General features: G+C 43.6%; 1 protein-coding gene across 1 annotated transcript in view; it reads left to right on the top strand.

The window, feature by feature from the left end:
* Nucleotides 1-21,454, top strand: part of SPMAP2L (sperm microtubule associated protein 2 like) — a 76,706-nt gene that overhangs the window by 16,995 nt on the left and 38,257 nt on the right. Inside the window, exons 2-3 of the mRNA XM_002745809.7 lie at nt 14,902-14,935; nt 20,136-20,201. Coding sequence (XP_002745855.4) covers nt 14,902-14,935; nt 20,136-20,201 — 100 coding nt within the window. The remainder of the gene's footprint in view (nt 1-14,901; nt 14,936-20,135; nt 20,202-21,454) is intronic.

Genomic DNA, 21,454 nt, shown 5'->3' with positions numbered 1-21,454 from the left:
TGGCAGGTGCCTATAATCCTTACTATTTAGGAGGCTGAGGCAGAACCTGGGAGGCGGAGGTTGCAATGAGCTGAGATCTCACCACTGTACTCCAGCCTGGGAGACAGAGTGAGACTCTGTCTCAAAAAAAAAAAAAAAAAAAAAAAAAAAAAAAAAAAAAGGCCATATAATGCCTTCTGATCAGTGGCACATGAAATAGAAAGACAAAAGCCATATCAGTTCATCCTTAGCCTGTGAACTACCGTAGTGACTAGATAGGTCAGTCAGGCCCCGTAAATGGGAGGAAATAAACACTGCTGCTATTTTCCATGGAAGAGTGGGCTGCGAAACATTTTGGGGACAGAGAGTGATACTGGAATTTGCACTGCAGGAAAATCAGCCAGTGAGGATGGATTGGATGTGTCAACTTCTCCTTACTGCTTCCAAAGAAATTTCAGTGTTTGAACACTGCTGTGCCCATGACTCCAGCTGCATACTGGGGATTTCAACTGGAGCATACATTTAGTAGAAGAGAAAACTTGATTCCGTTGTGAAGAGCACTGGATTAGGAGTCAGGAAATGGGATTTACTTTTCGTTTTGTCGTAGCTGTCTATCTGTTTCTTTTCTAGTGAAATGAGGTAGTTGGACTGGCCAATCACTATGAACAAATGTTGAGAGTCTATTTTAATACAACTGCTTAATTTGTTATAACAAGATATTGCCAAAGTGCAATTACTATATATTCTTTTTTTTTGAGATGGAGTTTCGCTCTTGTTGCCCAGGCTGGAGTGCAATGGTGCAATCTCAGCTTACGGCAACTTCTGCCTCCTGGGTGTCCGACCTACCCTCTGCGGGAAGACTGAGCTCGTTCGGAAAAAACCGGACCGCAGGCTAGAGGAAATTCCTTAAGTTCAGGCTTTATTGAGAGGAAAGAGCCTCCGGGCAGGCCAGCCGGGACGAAAAGGAAAAATGGCCGCGCCGCTCAAAGGGGCAGGGTTGTTTTATAGGGGGCTGAAGGGCTGGGGGTGGGGAAGCCAAAAGCCGAGGTGGTGGGCAACTGTTGGTCAGTTTGAACTGCTGGGCGGGAAGCTGGGCGGCGGGAAGCTGGGCGGCGGGAGGGCTATGGCCGGTATGTAAAGTGAGAGATAAGGGAGCCTCTTTGTGGGGGAGGGAAAGAGAGAGAGAGAGAGCTTTTGCGGTAGGGGCAGAGTTTTCCAAACATTCCCGACTCCTTAAAGAAAAGAAAAAGAGGGGGTCAGGGGCGTCGGTTGTCTCTCTAGCTACTTCCTGCTGACAAGGGTCGATGGGGGTTCTGAAGAGGTCTCTTTTCTTAACGAGCCTGGATGTTCGGGGAGAGGTCTGTTTCTTGCACTCGTTCAGGGTAGGGTTGGAGCAGCATCTGGTGGATGGTGACTCGAGTCAGTTCTTGAAAGCGCCGCTATAGGAACTGTAGAAAGCAAGGAGCAATAAGTAAGATTAGGCAAACAGCTACTAGGGGCCCAAGCAATGGGGACAAGAGGGTATACATAGAGGAAGACCACCACGCCGTGGCTTCAGCCGAGAACTTCTGACTCTGCAGGTTAGTTTTGAGTTTCTGGAGGCTCTCGATTCGGGTTTCTACTAGGCCGGATTCATTGATGTAGTAACAGCACTCTTCCTGTAGGAAGATACAGGTCCCTCCTCGTTCAGCAGTGAGCAGGTCCAGGGCTCTTCGGTTCTGCAAGGCAACTTGGGCAACTGAGGTGATCTGTCGTTGGAGTGATGCTAAAGACTCAGTAGAGTCATCAATAGCCGCTTGGAGTTGTGAGGTCAGTCGGGCTATGGCCAGGTGAGAGTGGACTAGTGCCCCTCCTCCTAATCCTGAGTAAAGTAGGGGAGGTAGCTGTCTAGAGGAGTAGTCTCTGGCGGTGGGGGAGTTGAAAGCAGGAAGGGGCAACCATACAGCAGCTCAAATGGGCTAAGCTGTGATGGGCCCCGGGGGCTTGCTCTTACTCTGGTGAGGGCGATAGGAAGTAAGGTTACCCAGGATTGGCGGAGCTCAAGCATGAGCTTGGTCAGATGCTCCTTTATTAGGCCATTGGCCCGTTCTACCTTACCAGAGGACTGGGGATGGTAGGCGGCATGTAGCTTCTACTGAATTCCTAGAGAGGTAGAAACGGCATTAGTGACTTTGGAGATAAAGGCTAGGCCGTTGTCTGACTGTATGGTAGCTGGGAGTCCAAAGCGTGGGATGATGTCTTGAATGAGATGAGTGGCTACTGTCCCGGCAGACTCAGAGGCTTCAATCCAGCCTGAAAAGGTGTCAACAATGGTTAGCAGATACCGGTACTGTTTGTGCTTTGGCATATGGGTGAAATCAATTTGCCAGTCTTGGCCAGGTAGGAACCTGCGTAGCTGATGAAGCTGGCGCCGGGGATGACAGGAACCCTGGGAATTAGTTTTTGCGCAGACAGTACATGAGGACTGGACTTCCTGTATGGTACTGAGGAGGCGGTGGGGGTGAAAAAGTGGGTTGAGGAATCGGTATAAGGCTTTAGGCCCAATGTGGAGTGAATTATGGATGTCTTGGATTATCTGGTACCTTTGCTTTTCAGGGAGGATGAGGAGGTTATGCTTGAAGGCCCAGTCATCCTTGAACCGTACCCCGGGGGTAGACTGGAGGGTCTGGAGTTCTGAGGCAGAGTATTGAGGGCTAGGAGAAAAAGGCTGTGTGGGCTGGCGGTGGGGAAGGTTATGACGGCCTTCAGCTTTGAAAGGATGTCTCGCCCCAGAAAGGGAACTGGGCAGGTGGGGATTACTAAAAAGGAGTGGGTGAAGGGAGTGGAGTTATATGAGCACATGAGTGGTGGGGTTTGATAGGGGATACTCGGGGTCCCATCGATTCCCATGACTAAGACCTGGGAAGGGGTGAGATGGCCAGAATAAGAAGGAAGTGCGGAGTAGGTAGCCCCCATGTCTTGTGACCCTAGGCTCGGCGAGGGTAACCGGAGTCGGAAAGCCAGGGCCCCGCTAGTCATCTAGCAGCCCTAGTAGACTGGGGAACGGAGCTCCCTCGGAGGTCGGCTCCTGGCAAGCAGGCTCCTCCCTACTGAGGGTGACCGCCGGCTGCGTAACGCCAGTGTGTCTGTTTTGAGGAACCGGCACCCTGGGGAAGCTGGGGCAGTCTGACTTCCAGTGTCCCGGGAGCCGACAGACAGGGCAAGGCTTAGTTGGTGGCCATGGTTGTGGACAGGCTCGGGACCAGTGTCCTTCCTTTCCACATTTGAAACATGCCCCTGGAGGGGCATGGGTTTCGGCCTTGGGCTTCTGGTTCCCTGCCGGCCTTAGAGCCACCACTAGGGCTTGGGTCTGGAGGGCAGCCTTCTGCTTCATGCGAGTTTGGCGGGCAGCCTCAGCCGCATCTTCCCTGGCATTGAATACTTTAAAGGCCATTTTTACCAGGTCTTGGATGGGAGTCTCTGGCCCCTCTTCTGCTTTCTTTAGTTTCTTTCTTATGTCGGGTGCTGATTGGGAGATAAAATGGGAGGCTAATACAGTGGCCCCATTTTGGGAGGCTGGATCTAGTCGAGTGTACCGGACTAGGGCTTCTTATACTTGAGTGAGGTATTGGAATTCTTTAATATAGGTGGATGGGTCGGCTGAGAAGGATCCTAAACATTTCTCAATTTGGGACAGATCTTGGAGTGAGAAAGGAACATGGACCCTGATTAAACCTTCTGCGCCTGCTACTTCTCGGAGTGGGGCCAGGATAGCTGGCTGGTGAGAGCGGGTGTGGGCCGCCACCGGAGAGGCAAGAGGAAGTGTGGCCTCTGAGGGAGGGGGCTCGGAGGGAGTAGAGGGAGAGCGAGGCATGGCCTCTGAGGTAGGAGGTGCAGAGGGAGTGGGGGAAGGGCGTGCCGTTGATGGCGACTGGTTGCTGAGATTGGCAGGAGAGGACAGATGTTCAGGCAGATCCTCCGGTGAGGAGTAGGGAGGGGGAGAGGTAGTGGAGGAAGATTTACGGGGGGTTCGAGATAAGAGGATTTGGTAGGTGGAGCAGGAAGAACATAGGTCGGGGTGGGTACGGAGGTCCCAAAAAGCCTGGACGTAAGGAATTTCATTGTCCTTGCCCGCGCGGCGACAAAAATCGTCGAGATCTCGGAGGGTGTTGAAATCAAAAGTGCCAGTCGGGGGCCAATGTGACTGGTTACTGAGTTTGTATTGGGGCCAAGCCACCTGGGACAGGAAAATAAGCTTTTTCTTTCTGAGGGTTTGGGAATATCCCAATTTGGTAAAATTTCGCAGCAAGCACCCAAGGGGGGTGCTCAGAGGTATTTTGGACTCTGAATTTCCCATGGCAGGCGCAGCTACAGACTCTCCGGCGCGGATGGGCAGATGCAACGAAAAGGCGTCCCCGTTCGTTGCAAATTCCCCGGAGTACAATTAAGTACGGGAAAGGGCAGCGGTCAGAGGGGCGTCCCCCGTCTGGCGGCTGTCCCTCGGAAGGCTCCTGGAGCCGGAACGGAAGACTACCTTGGCTCGGCCGAGACTAGGCAAGGAGTCCGTGCGGAACGCCGGAGGGAGCAACTGCACCATGCCGTAGGAAGAGGAGACGGGAAGCGGGGGAAGGCAAAGCAAGAAAAACTTGGCTTACCTTAATCGGAAAGTGGAGGTGGCAGGGCCAGTGTTGGGTAGGTCGGGGAGGGGGGCCGTGGCCGGGCCAACGGCCTCAGCTCCCGTCCCGGGTTTCGGCACCATTTGTCCGACCTACCCTCTGCGGGAAGACTGAGCTCGTTCGGAAAAAACCGGACCGCAGGCTAGAGGAAATTCCTTAAGTTCAGGCTTTATTGAGAGGAAAGAGCCTCCGGGCAGGCCAGCCGGGACGAAAAGGAAAAATGGCCGCGCTGCTCAAAGGGGCAGGGTTGTTTTATAGGGGGCTGAAGGGCTGGGGGTGGGGAAGCCAAAAGCCGAGGTGGTGGGCAACTGTTGGTCAGTTTGAACTGCTGGGCGGGAAGCTGGGCGTCGGGAAGCTGGGCGGCGGGAGGGCTATGGCCGGTATGTAAAGTGAGAGATAAGGGAGCCTCTTTGTGGGGGAGGGAAAGAGAGAGAGAGAGAGCTTTTGCAGTAGGGGCAGAGTTTTCCAAACACTGGGTTCAAGCAATTTTCCTGTCTCAGCTTCCTGAGTAGCTAGGATTACAGGCATGCACCATGACATCCAGCTAATTTTGTATTTTTAGTAGAGACAGGGTTTATCAATGTTGGTCAGGCTGGTCTTGAACTCCTGACCTCAGGTGGTCCGCCCACCTTGGCCTCCTAAAGTGCTGAAATTACAGGAATGAGCCACCATGCCCGGCCCTATATATTCTTGAATATAAGGAATTTAAATGTTTTTGCTAATTTGAATACATAAACTTTTAAAAATAGAGCTAAAATAGACAAATGTTTATTTATAATTGTATTATAAAAATTTAAATTAAAAAAATAAAAGTAACATAGTAAAATAAATGGTATAATTTAGAAATATTTATTCCTATTGTCATATTTCATGGAAAACAATTTTATTAATTTTTTACATGCATTTTTGACATCACTAGTCATTTTTTGAGTAACACTTTTTGAGGGCACATTATTTTTATTTCTAAGTTATTTGAGATAGAAAACTTAAAAGATTTTTTTAATTATGGAAATTTCTTAACATACACAAAATAGTGTATGTTATAATAAACTCCTATGTACCCATTACCTAGTTTCAATAATTAACATTTTTTTGGACTCTTGTTTCATCTAGATGCCCCCAACCCTATTTTTGGGCATCCTATAGGACACATTTGTTTTAAGGAAACTGCCAAACACCATGTCATTTTACCTATAAATACCTCAGCATGCATCTCTAATTGCTAAGGATTTTTAAAAAGCCTACATAAAAGTATAATTATCATGTTATAATTACACAAATACCAAAATTTACAACCCCTCCCTCCCCTAGAGATGGAGTCTTCCTAGATTGCTCAGGCTGGTCTTGAACTCTTGGGCTCAAGCCATCCTCCCACCTCAGCCTCCGAAAGTGCTAGGATTACAGGCATAAGCCATCATGCCCAGCCACAATTCTTTAATGCCCACTAAATACATATTTCCCTAATTGTCTCAAAATGCATTTTTACAGTTGACTTGTTCAAATTAGGACTTAAGGGCCTCACATTATATTTGGGAGTTATGTCTTAAGGAAACCAAAATACTGACGATTGTTAAGTAAAAGGCAATGCAAATGCGGAGGAATGCTCTGCCTCAGGCTCCATTTGCCTGGTGGTGGGACATCAACCCTTCCTTACTGGAGACAGCGCTTGCCGCTGGGCGATGGGCAGGGAGAAGGCAGCCCCAGGCAACAGAGAAATCTGGGAACAGATTTTACTATCTTCCCTGCCTTTAAAAAGACCACACCTGCTTTTTCCTTTCTCTTGTCACTGTATAGCATTTATGGCTGTTTGTTAAAATACTATTTAAGCAAAGTCCCCAAGCCACTGCCTTGAGAGAGAAATACTTTTGAACTGAGACCTCTCCCGCTTGGTGGCCCATGTTCCTAAACTTCTGCTTGTTTTTCTTTTGTTAATTTAATCTTTTTTTTTTTTAAGAGAATGTCTCAACTAAGATCCTAAAAAGGGGAAGAAAAGAATTTGTTTTCTCCCCCATAGTCTCTTCGTCTCTATTATTCTTCATCAATAGACCTTGTCCTCTCTCCCTTTTTGAAGCATCATTTATTTGTCAGGGAAATTTGGTAAAATATCCCATATTCTGAATTTGATTCATTCTTTGTGATGTTTTTAAATTGTTTCTCTAGCTCCCCCACTTCTTACAAATCACAGTTATGGACTGAGAGGCTTGCTTTAACTCAGAATAAATTATTTTTGGCAACTCACTTCCTCTGGCATCACACTTGAGTAAGGCGCATGCCTCTGGCTCTCCCACTTGTGGGGATGTAAGATTGATGAGTGGGTTTAGGTGAGGTCAGCCTGATCCCTCAATGTTAGTTCCCCATCCGCCTTTAACCCAATTTTTTTTGAGGTGGAGTTTCATTCTCGTTTCCCAGGCTGAAGTGCAGTGGTGCGATCTCAGCTCACTGCAACCTCTGCCTCCCCGGTTCAAGCAATTCTCCTGCCTCAGCTTCACGAGTAGCTGGGATTACAGGAATGCACCACCACATCTGGCTAATTTTATATTTTTAGTAGAGACAGGGTTTCTCCATGTTGGTCAGGCTGGTCTCAAACTCCCAACCTCAGGTGGTCCACCCGTCTCAGCCTCGAAAGTGCTGGGATTACAGGTACGAGCCACCACGCCCAGCCCACCTAATGGTTTTAACAACCAGTCTTGTTCATTCCCTAGATTCCATTATTTTATTAGGAGTTAGACAGGGTTCCTTTGAACCTGTGTTTGATGCTATCATGGAAATTATCACAAGCCATCAGAACTCATTCATGTCATGTAAAACTAGGAACTATTAAAAAAAATTCACCCTGTAGGTGTACTTTTACCTTTACAATACAATCACTATGTTGTTTATTGTGTTTTGCGTTTATAGTTTGCTTTTAAAAATAAGGTTTAGGGCTGAGAGTGGTGGCTCATGCCTGTAATCCCAGCACCTTGGGAGGCGGAGGCCGGTGGATCACTTGAGGCCAGGAGTTCGAGACCAACCTGGCCAACATGGCAAAACCCAGTCTATACTAAAAATACAAAAAAATTAGCTGACATGCAAGTGCCTGTGATCCCAGCTACCCAGGAGGCTGAGAGAGAGAGGGAGTCTTGCTCTGTCACCCAGGCTGGCATGCAATGGCCCTATCTGGGCTCACTGCAACCTCTGCTTCCTGGTTCAAGTCATTCTCGTGCCTCAGCCTCCCAGGTAGCTGGGATTACAGGTGCCCACCACCACGCCTGGCTAATATTTGTATTTTTTTGTAGCGATGGGGCTTCACCATGTTGGCCAGGCTGGTTTCCAACTCCTGAGCTCAAGTGATCCGCCCGCCTCAGCCCCCCAAAGTGCTGGGATTACAGGCGTGAGCCACCGTGCCCGGCCCCAAAACATTTTCCTTGCTTAGTTCATTGTTGAGAAAATAAGGCAATTGAGAAAGTACCTTTTAAGATGGGTTCTTTTAAGAGCTTGCATATAACGTAAACTTCACTGAAGAATAATTTTGGGGGGGATAATCATGCCTTATACTTAGTAATTTATAGTACTTTACTGGAAACTTCCTTGTTTTTTTAAACTTGGTTTCATGCAACACATATCAGGAGTAAACTTTGATGAGGGAAAAAACTTAAAAAAGGATTCCATTCGGCTTTCCATCATCTTATAACTTAAGTTACTCCACGTATAACTCAGTAAGACCTCATTAGAGAGATTTTTTAAGAAAGATTTCAACATGTGTGGCAGCCTGAATTGCTGGGCGCCTCTAGGCCGAGCCCCGCCGCCTCCAGCCGCTGCCAACCTGCGCCCCCCGGTGGCATCGACGCCGGCCGCACGCGTTCCTTCGCCGTCCGGAGCGCCACCTGTCCGGAGCGGGGGAAGGAGACTGTGGAGCAGTTCCAGTCCCGCTTACGGACCTGCACAACTACCTCGTCCCCTGCAACACTGACCAGAAAGCTCAACAATGGCAGCATTCTCAACAGGGAAGCCCATCGCAGGCCGCGTTTCTGTGTCCGCAAGGTGGCGGTCAGCACGCCCGGGGCCATCGAGCCCGTCCTGTGTCACTGAGGACAGCGCTGTCCACCCAGACCCGCCGGGCGCAGCCGTGTCGGTGTAAACCCATACGGTCTGCGGCCTGGCTACAAATGTCTGTTGACATTTGCATGTGATTGACTAACCTATAAGAGAGAAAATAAAAACAAGAAAGAAATACATAGTGACGAAGCTCCTGCTCCACCCTCCTCCTAAAAGATTCTAATGTTAGGGACAGCTGGTGTCTTTCGGTGGTAGAATGCTCAGATACGACTGTGCTAGGCTTTATTATATATGCTTCCCTTGTTTCATGCTATTTTTCTTTCCCTTCCACTGAGACTATTTTTCTTTCTCCTTGAGTTTTTCATCTAAAAACAGACATATCCTATTGCAGCCTATGTAAGCAACTTCAAATCCTTTTAGAAATGAATGGAGGAGCGAAATACATCAACCAATGAAAATATATGTGAGCACGTTTACAAACTAGGTTTAGCATTTTACTAATAATTTTCATGGCTATGCATGGTGACTCGTGCCCAGCACTTTGGGAGGCCAAGGTAGGAGGATTGCTATAGCCCAGGAGTTGGAGACCAGCCTGGGCACCATAGTGAGACCCTGTCTACAAAAAATAAAATTAGCATGGCTTGGTGGTGAACACCTGTAGTCCCAGCTACTCGGGAGGTTAAGACAGAGGAATCACTTGAACTGGGAACGTGCAGGTTGCAATGAGCAACGATTGTGCCACTGCACTTTAGTCTGGGCTACAGAGAGACCCTACCCTGTCTTTAAAAAAATGCAAAAAAAAGGCCAGGCGCAGTGGCTCACACCTATAAGCCCAGCACTTTGGGAGGTCGAGGCGGGTGGATCACGAGGTGAAGAGATCGAGACCATCCTGGTCAACATGGTGAAACCCTGTCTCTACTAAAAATACAAAAATCAGCTGGGCATGGTGGTGCGCGCCTGTAGTCCCAGCTACTCAGGAGGCTGAGGCAGGAGAATTACTTGAACCCAGAAGGCAGAGGTTGCGGTGAGCCGAGATCGTGCCATTGCACTCCAGCCTGGGTAACAACAGCGAAACTCCATCTCAAAAAAAAAAAATGCAGTTGGAACCCTTAATAGTAAACACTTCCTTAACAATTAAACATTTTTTTTAATTCACAGAAATTGAAGCAGAATCTTAATTCTTAAATTCTTAGAATTAATAATACTCTTTATTGTATATTCACTGTTTTGGACACTATGCAGAGTGCTTTCCTTGTATTATTTAACTTTCATCTAACAACTTTTTGAAGCAAGAACCCATTCGTGAAAAAAACTGAGTGGCAGAGAGCTTAAATATACTTGCCCTAGATCAGAGGTTAGAGCTAAAATTTGGTTCCAAGAAGTCTGATTCCAGAGCCAGTGGTCTCAGCCACTAAATATCATAACAGTTCCCAAACTTGTCTGCTTTAAAAAATGCTGATGACTGTGTCCCTTCCCTAGAGATTGTGACTTAATTGGTCTGAGATGTGGCCTGGGACTTGTAGGTTGTAAGAGATCTCCAAGTGATTCTATTCTGCAGACAAATTTGGAAACACTGTAACACTGCTTTGCTTGGGTCATTAGCTAAGAACAGCCACCTGAGCGCTATTTCATCCTCCCAATTAGTGAGATAACATCAAAAGTGTGTTTTCTAAAGTAAAGAGTGAAAGCTTTACCTATGGGAGAAATTATAGCACGAAAGAACAATAGCAAAGAGTTATTCATTCACATTATCAGTACTTATAGATGATCTTTTAGGACTGATTCAGTTTTTTACTGACTCTCTGACCTGTATCAGGTCATGAAGCTGAAAGGCAAGACTGGTAATACCTAAAAAATCCATAGAATAAGCACTGCCACTTTCATGGGTGACAGCACAGATGGCTGCGAGGGACATTTTTATAGACTACTCTCCCTTTTCCCTTAGGTCTGGAACAATAGAAAATATCTGAATTTAAAAGTTCCATTTACTTTTTTTGTTTAAGTTCATAATCTGCCTCCCATTGGACCGTAAACTTTTTGAGAAGAGAGACCCTCCTCATTTGTGTTCTCTCCATTCTGGCACCATGCTTGCCTGTAGGAGCCAAATCACAAGTTGGTTGAATGGTTAATTGTGTTTCCTACAATGCTCTATTTAAGCCATTGATACACGGAAGTTGTAACCAATAACTGTAATTACCATTTATCTACCATATGCAAGATGCTTTACATGTATGTATATATATATAAGCGACATATATGTACACACTAATCTTGTGTTATCACTATTTTTTTTTTTTTTTTGAGATGAAGTTGTTTTGCTCTTGTTGCCCAGGCTGGAGTGCAGTGGTGTGATCTTGACTCACTGGTACCTCCGACTCCTAGATTGAAGTGATTCTCCTGCCTCAGCCTCCCGAGTAGCTGGGATTACAGGTGTGTGCCACTACGAGCTGCTAATTTTTGTGTTTTCAGTAGAGATGGGGTTGCATCATGTTGGCCAGGCTGATCTTGGACTCCTGGCCTCAGCTGATCCACCCGCCTCATCCTCCCAAGGTGCTAGGATTACAGGTATGAGCCATGGCACCTGGCTGTTTATCACTAATCTTTACACAGACCTATTAATCCTCATATCTGAGAAGGGGAAACTGAATCTCAGAGAAATTAATTTACCCAAGATTATACAGTGGAGTAAGCAAGAAAACTGAGCTTTGAGCCATGTCTTTCTGATGCTAGCTTTCTGACCCACTTTTCTTTACCAAAAACATTGTAGACAATGTTATTTCTTTTTTTTTTTTTTTTTTGAGAGAAGGAAAGAAAAAAAAAAAGGAATGAAGTAGAGGAAGAAAGAGGAAGAAAAAGAGGGAGAGAGAACAGAAATATTACTTCATTCCAAAAAATGGGTAATAATGGCCAATCAATATTTCATTTAAACCCATGAGTAGGTGTGATGTGGTATTGACAAGAGTATATATTTTGTGTATTTAAAGTGGAGAGCTCTACAAATATTTATTAAGTTTACTTGTTCTGGATCTGAGTTCGTGTCCTGGATATCCTTATTAATTTTCTGTCTCATTGAGTCTAAGTCTCTATGTATCTGGGTGTTAGGATCGTTAGCTCTTATTGTTGCATTGATCCTTTTACCACTATATCTTTGTTGCTTTAAAATCTATCTTATCAGATGCGAGAATTGCAACTCCTGCTTTTTATTTATTTATTTATTTTTGCTCTCCATTTGGTTGGTAAATCTTTCTCCATCCCTTTGTTTTAAATCTTTGTGTATCCTTGCATGTGAAATGGGTCTGGATGTAGCATACTGTTGGGTTTTGGCTGTATCTTTTGATTGGGTGATTTAGTCGATTTAAATTTAGGATTACTGCCATTTGATGTTAACTGGCTGTTTTATCCATTCGTTGATGTAAATTCTTCTTTATGTTGATGCTCTTTACTTTTTGGTATATTTTTAGAAAGGCTAATACTGGTTGTTTCTTTCTATGTGTAATGCTTCTTTCAGAAGCTCTTGTAAAGCAGGCTTGGTGGTAATAAAATCTCTTGAGTTCTTGCTTGTTCATAAAAGATTTTATTTTTCCTTCAGTTGTGAAGCTTAGTTTGGCTGGATATGAAATTCTGGGCTGAAAGTTCTGTTCTTTAAGGATGTTGAATATTGGCCCCCACTCTCTTCTGGCTTGTAGAGTTTCTGCTGAGAGATCTGCTGTAAGTCTGATGGGCTTGCCTTTGTGGGTAACCTGACCTTTCTCTCTGGCCGCCCTTAGTATTTTCTCCTTCGTTTCAACCCTGGTGAATCTAATGATTATGTGCCTTGGGGTTGCTCTTCTTGAGGAATATCTTTGTGGTGTTCTCTTTATTACCTGGGGTTGAATATTGTACTGCTTTGCTAGGTTAGGAAAATTTTCCTGAATAATATCCTGGAGAATATTTTTCTGCTTGGATTCATTCTCTCCGTCACACTCAGGTACACCTATCAAACGTAAATTTGGTCTTTTCACATAGTCCCACATTTCTTGGAGACTTTGCTCATTCCTTTTTATCCTTTTTTCTCTAATCTTGTCTTCTCGTTTTATTTCATTAAGTTGCTCTTTGACCTCTGATGTCCTTTCTTCTGCTTGATCAATTCGAGTGTTTAAACCTGTGCATACTTCTCAGCGTTCCCATATTGTATTCTTCAGTTCCATTAATTCACTTATATTCCTCTCTAAATTGTCTATTCTTATTAGGATTTCGTCAAACCTTTATTCAAAGTTCTTAGTTTCTTTACGTTGGGCTACAACATGTTCTTTTAACTCACAGAAGTTTCTTATTATCCATGTTCTGAAGCCTGATTCTGTTAATGGGATGCACTCGTTCTCCATCAAGTCTTGTTCCCTTGTTGATGAGGAACTGTGATCCTCTTTAGAGGGAGAGGCGTTCCGATTTTGAGTATTCTCAGCCTTTTTACACTGGTTTCTTCCCATCATTGTAAATTTATCCACCTGTCGTCTTTGTAATTACCAACTTTCAAATTAGGTCTCTGAGTGGATGTCCAAGTTGTTAATTCCCAGGGCCGAAATATGAGCAACCCACTGCGCCGGCCAAAACAGCGGTGTTAAGACTGATGGTGCTTTTCTGCCCAGGAATCTCCAGTCTGGCTTCTTTCTTGAGTCTGTAATAGGCGACTCTGTCTTCCCGCAGCTCCAAACGTCGGTCAAAAGGGGAACCAGTCCCGTTTACTCTGCACCAAAGCTGCCGGGCCGAGGTGCCGGCAAAACTGCTGCACCAGCCACAAAAGTCGCGCTGGCAACCTGTGGGGCTCCTTCACTGGGAATCTTCTGCTCCGTGAATGACAAAAATTTGTCTGAAAGTGTGGCGTCCTCTCTTTCTCTGTGCTTTCACTGGGAGCTGCAATCCCGAGATGTTAGCAATCAGCCATCTTGGATCATTCTCTGACAATGTTATTTCAAAACTCTTAGATGGGATTAAAATTTGCCAAGAAAAGACTCTGGAGCAATCCATCATCATAAGGCCTATTATGATAGGCCTTTGGCCTATGGGATCACCTACATTTTTCCACATTAAAAAAAATCAGCTTCTAAACATTATTTTTCTTTTCTTTTTTTAAATTATACTTTACATTCTGGGGTACATGTGCAGAATATACAGGTTTGTTACATAGGTATACACATGCCATGGTGGTTTGCTGCATCCCTCACCCCATCATCTACATTAGGCGTTTGTCCTAATGCTATCCCTCCCCTAGCTTCCCACCCCCTGACAGGCCCCAGTGTGTGATGTTCCTCTCCCTGTGCCCATGTGTTCTTGTTCAATTCCCACTTATGAGTGTAAACGTGATTTTTCATTAGCTTAACCATTTCTTCTGTTATAAACATTTCAGGATCACCTAATTTCCCACTGTTGAAGATTTTTGTGCATACCTCTTTGGCCACATCTGGAATTATTTCGTTAGGGTCCATTTCTAGAAATAGAATTGGACTAAGGAATGTAAACATTACTGACTTATACTATCAAATTATTTTTCAGATAATATATTAATTTAGACTTTTGCCAGCAGTGAACAAGAGGACTCATTTCATCTTACCCTTCTAACATCTTTGTACTGTGTAAAAAATTTTTGCTAATTTGCTCATTTAAAGAAAAATCTCATTTTTTGCATTGTTTTGATTACAAGCAAGTTTGAATGTTCTCTCTCTCCCTTTTTTTTACTTTTCCTATAGTGCTGATGAATTTTTCTTATGTTTATTAGCCCTTTATATGTCTTCATATGAGAATTCTGTTCCCATCCTTTGTTTAATTTTGACACTTAGTGTTTTTTTTATAATCTTATATTCTTCAAATGTTAAGACCATTAACCCTTTATCATATTTGTTGCCAAATATTTCTCCAAAATTTTCTGTCATCTTTGTTTTAATTTTTGACACAGAAATTTAAAGTATTTTAATCTATTTCTATTGTCCTTTATATTTTTTGTCACCTTTAATGCTAGAAGATTAAAATTGAGGGATCAAGTAGATATTCTCTTATTTCCTTTAATTCAGTTTTTAAATATTTAACTCCTTTTTTACCTGTGGTTTATTTTGGTCCATAGTATGAAATATTAAGTTGGCCATTTCCCCAAATAGTTATTTTTCTAACTCCTTTCTCCTTTGATTTGTGATGCTGTTTTGATCATATCTTTGAATCCTGTTGAATCTAATTTTTTGCTTTTACTTTTATTTTCTTTTAGCAAATCCTGTTTCCTGTGACTTTGTAAGGAAATGGTAAGACATAATTGTAGCACCATTTTCACAGACCTAAACTAATAGACCAGCCAATCTGGATGGGTCGGATTCATTTGAAGTGGGTCTACCTTGGGGTTTTCAAAAGGTTCATTCCTATGTTTTCCCTTCTTTGTCATAAGGCCCTTTCCTATTCTTTTTTTTTGAGATGGAATCTTACTCTGTTACCCAGGCTGGAGTGCAATGGTGAGATCTCAGCTCACTGCAACCCCGCCTGTCAAGTTTAAGCGATTCTCCTGCCTCAGCCTCCTGAGTAGTGGGATTACAGGTGTGTGCCACCACACCCAGCTAATTTTTGTATTTTTAGTAGAGATGGGGTTTCACCATGTTGGTCAGGCTGGTCTTGAACTCCTGACCTCGTGATCTGCCCACCTCAGCCTCCCAAAGTACTGGGATTACAGTCATGAGCCACCGTGCCTGGCCCTTACGTCCCTTTTCTAATCACAGTTCCTTTGGGAAGAGGGGTGAAGGAAGACAGTTACCAAAAAGTCACTTCTGGTCCCAAGCATTTTGTATAAGAGATACTCATTCTATAGAATAATTAGGGAGAAATACCAAGGGTTCATATAGGTGAAAAGTAAATTATACCAGATTTTATTTTTATCCACTTTTTAGAGAAATGGGTCAAAATCATTCATATTTATTGTTATTGACTAGCTCATTTATATGTCTGATTATTATTTAGACTTATTAAATACTGGGAAAGAAGATTGAGATGTAGAAGAACACTTCTGTTTACTCAGTTTTTCACTTGTTTTTTAGGTATTTGATTTGTTACTTAGTAGATCTGAGCCTTTAAGGGACTTGGGATTCTGCACTGACAATCTGAGATCATAGATTTTATGAAGCTCCAGGTCAATGTATCCCAATCCCCCTTGCCTCTAATTCAAGTACAGTAGCTAATGAATCTTCAAGAAAGTGCCCTTTATGAAAAGAAAGAAAAAGGCATGTGTGTAGATGTGCATATACTGCACATCAATAAATGCCTCCTGAAAATCGATGCTTAACCCTTTGTTTGGCTAAGACACAGTTAGAAGAGGAGACAGAAGGCAGGTTGAGCATCCCTAATCTGAAAATCGATGCTTAACCCTTTGTTTGGCTAAGACACAGTTAGAAGAGGAGACAGAAGGCAGGTTGAGCATCCCTAATCTGAAAATCGATGCTTAACCCTTTGTTTGGCTAAGACACAGTTAGAAGAGGAGACAGAAGGCAGGTTGAGCATCCCTAATCTGAAAATCGATGCTTAACCCTTTGTTTGGCTAAGACACAGTTAGAAGAGGAGACAGAAGGCAGGTTGAGCATCCCTAATCCAGAATGCTTCAAAACCTGAAACTCTTTGAGCATGGGCATAACACCACAAGTGGAAAATTTCACACATAAGTACTTACCACAAACTTTGTTTCACACACAAAATTATTTAAAATATTATATAAAATGACCTTCAGGCTATGTGTATTAGATGTACATAAAACGTAAATGAATTTTGTGTTTAGACTTGGGTCTCATCCCCAAGATACCTCCTTATGTACATACAGATATTTCAAAATCTGAAAATATCCCCAATTCCAAATACATTCCCAAGCATTTTGGATAAAAGATAGTCATCCTACAAAATTATTAGGGAGAAATACCAAGGGTTCATATCAGTGGTTCATGGAGGTGAAAAGTAAATAATACCAGAAAATAATTTTTTCATCCACTTTTTAAAGAAGTGGGTCAAAACCATTCATATTTACTGTTATTGTTTAGCTCATTTACATGTATGGTTATCATTTAGACTTATTTTGTATTTTATTTTTTAAAATTGATTTTAAAAATTTTATTGTAGGGATGGGTCCAGACATGGACCCACTATGTTGCCCAGGCTGGTCCCAAACTCCTGGCCTCAGGTGATCCTTCTAACTCAGCCTCCCAAAGTGCTGGCATTATAGGCGTTGACCACCACACCTGGCTGTATTTACCATGCTTTCTAATTTTTCCCCCGCTTCCTTTTCAGGCAGTAAATACCACTATTGAATTTTTGTGTAATGATTTGCAGTTAAAAAATCGGTTTTCTTACAAGAATTCTGAAAAGTAGATAGGACAGATATAGCAACTAGATTTTACTGAAAGAAAATGAAATTCAGCAAAATTATGTCCCGTTCCCAAGATTGTCTGGTGGCTGAGGAGTAGAGCTGGTAGAATGAACATTTACTGAGTATTGCCAAATATCCACTAAAAATACCACAGTACTTCAAATAAATAATATATGCTGAGTGAGCAAGCTCTCCTGTGGCTGGATAGTTTGTGTCTCATAAGTTTTTATGCTTAAAAAGGCTGTGATGAGTGTGGTTTCAAAAAAGTTTTGTGTTATTGTTATTTCTTACTGCTTCTTGTTTCTGTTTGATCTGCTAATTTGGGGTCATCATGTGAGGAAATTGTGCCATCTCCATTATCTATCCTTCTGTATACTTTAAAAAGTCTGTTCTTTTTCTTTTTTGAGACGGAGTCTTGCTCTGTCACCAGGGTGAAGTGCAGTGGTGAGATCTCTGCTCACTGCAATCTCCACCTCCTGGGTTCAAGTGATTCCCCTGTCTCAGCCTCCCAAGTAGCTGGGATTACAGTCGTTCACCACCAGGCCTGGCTAATTTTTTGTATTTTAGTAGCCTCACCAGTTTGGCCAGGCTTGTCTTGGTCTCCTGACCTCATGATCCACCCGCCTCAGCCTCCCAAAGTGCTGGGATTACAGGCTTGAGCCACCACGCCTGGCCAAAAAGTTCATTCTCATGCAAATATGCTGTGCCTAATTAACCCAGCATGGTGTCCATTGTCCCAGCTACTCAGGAGGCTGAGTTGGGGTGAGTTCGAGGCTGCAGGGATTCGTCAACATGCCATTGCACTCCAGTCTGGGTAACATAGTGAGACCTTATCTCTAACCAAAAAGAAAAAAAAAAAAAAAAAAGGCCGAGAGGTAATAACAAATGCGCAACCTTGGGAGCTGCTGAATATTGAGCCCCCTCTCCCCTGATGTCTCCTCCCATGGTGCATCAATCACCACTTAATTAGGAAGGCCATTTCCTCACATAATGCCTTGTATGTGCTATGTCAGTAACTGAATCCTGCCTGACACCGGAACTAGGGCTTATTCTAAAAGAGTTCGTAGCCTATTAAAGAGCTCAGGCAAGTGTTAGGGGGATGCTTTTCCTTCTCACCTCCCTCATTGTGTACCTTGAAGCATTTCTTTGAGTAGTTCTCCTGGCCTCTTGCCTCACTCCTTAATTAGACTTTCCATGGAGTAGGAGTGACAGTTGTTTGATAGGTTTGGGAGCAAGAATTGGTCCCTTCTGGGTCCTTTTGCTTTGGGGCCTGCCTGTCTAGAGTGTTCTCTAAAATGGTGCCTCAATCTGTACAAGGATCTTTGTGATCTACTTTCTATCACATAGCAAGCTTAGCCCCTACAGGAGGAGGCCTGCAGCTTTGGGATGTAAGTTCTATTCGGGGGTGTCAGTGATTCAGACTACTCATTTCAATATGGTTTTGTCAATAACAGATAGTATTTTTATTCTGTTTGTCTGACTCCTGTGCCTAGCTTTCAGTTGGTTTCTAAAGGTGGTAGACAAAAAGGGTTGTTATTTATTGGGCCCTTCAGGCTGCAACCAAGGCCATACACAGTTGTAGTATGAGTCGCCACAACATAGGTGGTGTATTAGTCTGCATAGGATAGACAATGCTGCATTAACAAACAGGATACAGAGCTCTCAATGACTTAACACAATAAAAGTTTATTTCTCCTTCCTGCCAGAATCTAGTGTGAATTGATTGGCCTTCTTCTACCTTGTAGCTTTGCTATCTAGGATATGTGGCTTCCAGGTTACTGCAACAGGGAAAGAGAAAAGTGGAAGAGGCACACTAGCTCTTATGTGATGCTCAGTACTCTTGCTGAAGTTAAACATGACAGTTATGTCACTCCAAACAACTGCAAAGGAGGCTGGGAAACATAGGGGAACACATGTATACTTGGAGGGCACAAACTCTCTCTGCTACAAGTGGATTAAGAAAAGTCAGGGGGCCAGGTGCGGTGGCCCATGCCTGTAATCCCAGCACTTTGGGAGGGTGAGGAGGGCAGATCACCTGAGGCCAGGAGTTCGAGACCAGCCTGGTCCAGCATGGTGAAACCTTGTCTGTACTAAAAGTACAAAAACTAGCAGGGTGTGATGGTAGGCACCTGTAATCCCAGCTACTCAGGAGGCTGAGGCAGGAGAATCACTTGAATCTGGGAGTTGGTGGTTGCAGTGAGCTGAGATCACTCCATCATGCCTTTGTACTCCAGCCTGGGTGACAGAGCAAGACTTTGTCTCAAAAAAAAAAAAAAGAAAAGGAGGCCGGGCATGGTGGCTCAAGCCTGTAATCCCAGCACTTTGGGAGGCCGAGGCGGGTGGATCACGAGGTCAAGAGATCGAGACCATCCTGGTCAACATGGTGAAACCCCGTCTCTACTAAAAATACAAAAAATTAGCTGGGCGTGGTGGCACGTGCCTGTAATCCCAGCTACTCAGGAGGCTGAGGCAGGAGAATTGCCTGAACCCAGGAGGCAGAGGTTGCGGTGAGCCGAGATCACGCCATTGCACTCCAGCCTGGGTAATAAGAGTGAAACTCTGTCTCAAAAAAAGAAAAAGAAAAAGAAAAAAGAAACAAAGAAAGAAAGAAAAGAAAAAAATCAGGGAAAGTTCAAGGGAGCAGAGTGAAGCACAAAGCGAGTTGAGTGGTATCAAAAGTGTATTTTGCCTATTTCATCGTTTTTCCAAAGCCAGACATTCTGTCTGAAATTTGTCTGTACAATCTGCTCAGAATCCAGTGCCCCCAAGCCATCTACAAATGACAATATGCTGATTGAGGTTTTTCCTGTTAACAAGTGTGCATTTTACCTCGGGTCTTCTGGAGACAATATGTTCTTTGTTTGGTTGCTTAATTTATTCTCTTAATTTTATTATGTATTATATTAGTAATTCTAGAAGTGAGAATATTGGGTCCACAGTATTTTTGGATATTTGAACCTTTCAGTACTCTTCAAATCACATCAAATATAGCACTGGTTTTAGTTCTTTTTTTTTCTCTCTCAATGGGATTTGTTTGAATTGGAGTCATCTAATGTAACCATAGTTCTTAAGCATTCTCTTTGAATTAATCAGCTGGTATTTGTTAGTTTTTTTTCTAGGAAGAGAATCCAAAATCTTTCAAAGCCTAAAAAGCAATGGGGAACTCCAGATAGGTAAGGCAATATTATATTCTCTTGTTTGTGATGATTGTGTTCATTACCTCAAGTAGGTAAGTATTATTCTTACCTATCTATTATTAACCCCGTATTCCAGATTTTCCATCCACCTCCACTTAACTAGATCCTCTGAACCAATATTGTCACCTCATTGTAGTCACCATGTAAAAGGCTAACCCTTGGTCAGTGGCTCTTAAATTTGGCTGTACATTGGAATCACCTGGTGAACTTTAATACTGACTGATATCTGAGTGCTTTCCCCAGAAATCCTGATTTAATTGATATGGGGTGCAGCACAGACTTTGGGAGTTAAAATCTCCCCAGGTGATTTTGTAGGCAGACAGGCTTGAGAACCACTGCCCAAGGGTGTGACTCCACACTCCTTTCAAACTTTTCGTGCATTCTTCAAGTCCAGCTTTGCTGCCTGTATCTCTAAGGCTGCTATCACTAATCCTGATACCTCTAAGCCTCTTATTAGAGCATACCTGTCCTCTGGGTCTCCAGCAAGCTGGACCTTCAGTCCTTTCATGCTTGGCCAAGGGACTCCCCTTTTTCTTCTTTGGCTCCAGAGTCAAGCCTGAATATGTTTTTGAATCTCCTATTGCATTTTTTTTTTTTTTTTTTAAGGCAGTGTCTTACTCTGTTCAGGCTGGGGTGCAGTGGTGCAATCATGGCTTACCGTAGCCTTGACCTCCCAGGCTCAAGTGATTTTCCCACCTCAGCCTCCTGAGTATCTGGGACCACATATGTGAGCCACTGTGCCCAGCTAATTTTTAATTTTTTAAACATAGGGGTCTCCCTATGTTTCCCAGGCTGACCTCAAGCTCCTATGCTCAAGTGATCCTCTCGTCTTGGACTCCCAAAATGTTGGAATTGCAGGTGTGAGCCACCATGCCTGTCCTATTGCTTTTTAAACAAAATTAGTGTACTTTAATTTTTAGAGCAGTTTTGGTTTACAGAAAAATTAAGCAGAAACTACAGAGTTCCCGTATTTACCACCCCTTCCCCTAGTTTTTCCTACTACTAACATCTTGGATTATTGTGGTATAATTGTTGAAACTGATGAGCCAATATTGATACATTATTATTGATTAAAGTACATTAAGATTCACTTTTTGTGTTGTGCAGCTTTATAGGTTTGACAAATGCACAATGTATCCACCATTATAGTATCAGGATAGTTTCATGGCCCTAAAAATTACCTGTGTTCCAACTATTAATTTCTTTTCCTCTTTCCTCCCTCTCCAAAT

The sequence above is a fragment of the Callithrix jacchus genome, chromosome 3 (genome assembly GCF_049354715.1).
Source record: "Callithrix jacchus isolate 240 chromosome 3, calJac240_pri, whole genome shotgun sequence".
NCBI classification, from domain to species: Eukaryota; Metazoa; Chordata; class Mammalia; order Primates; family Cebidae; genus Callithrix; species Callithrix jacchus.
Note: the sequence above shows the minus strand (reverse complement) of the source record. Positions and strands in the feature narration are given on the sequence as shown.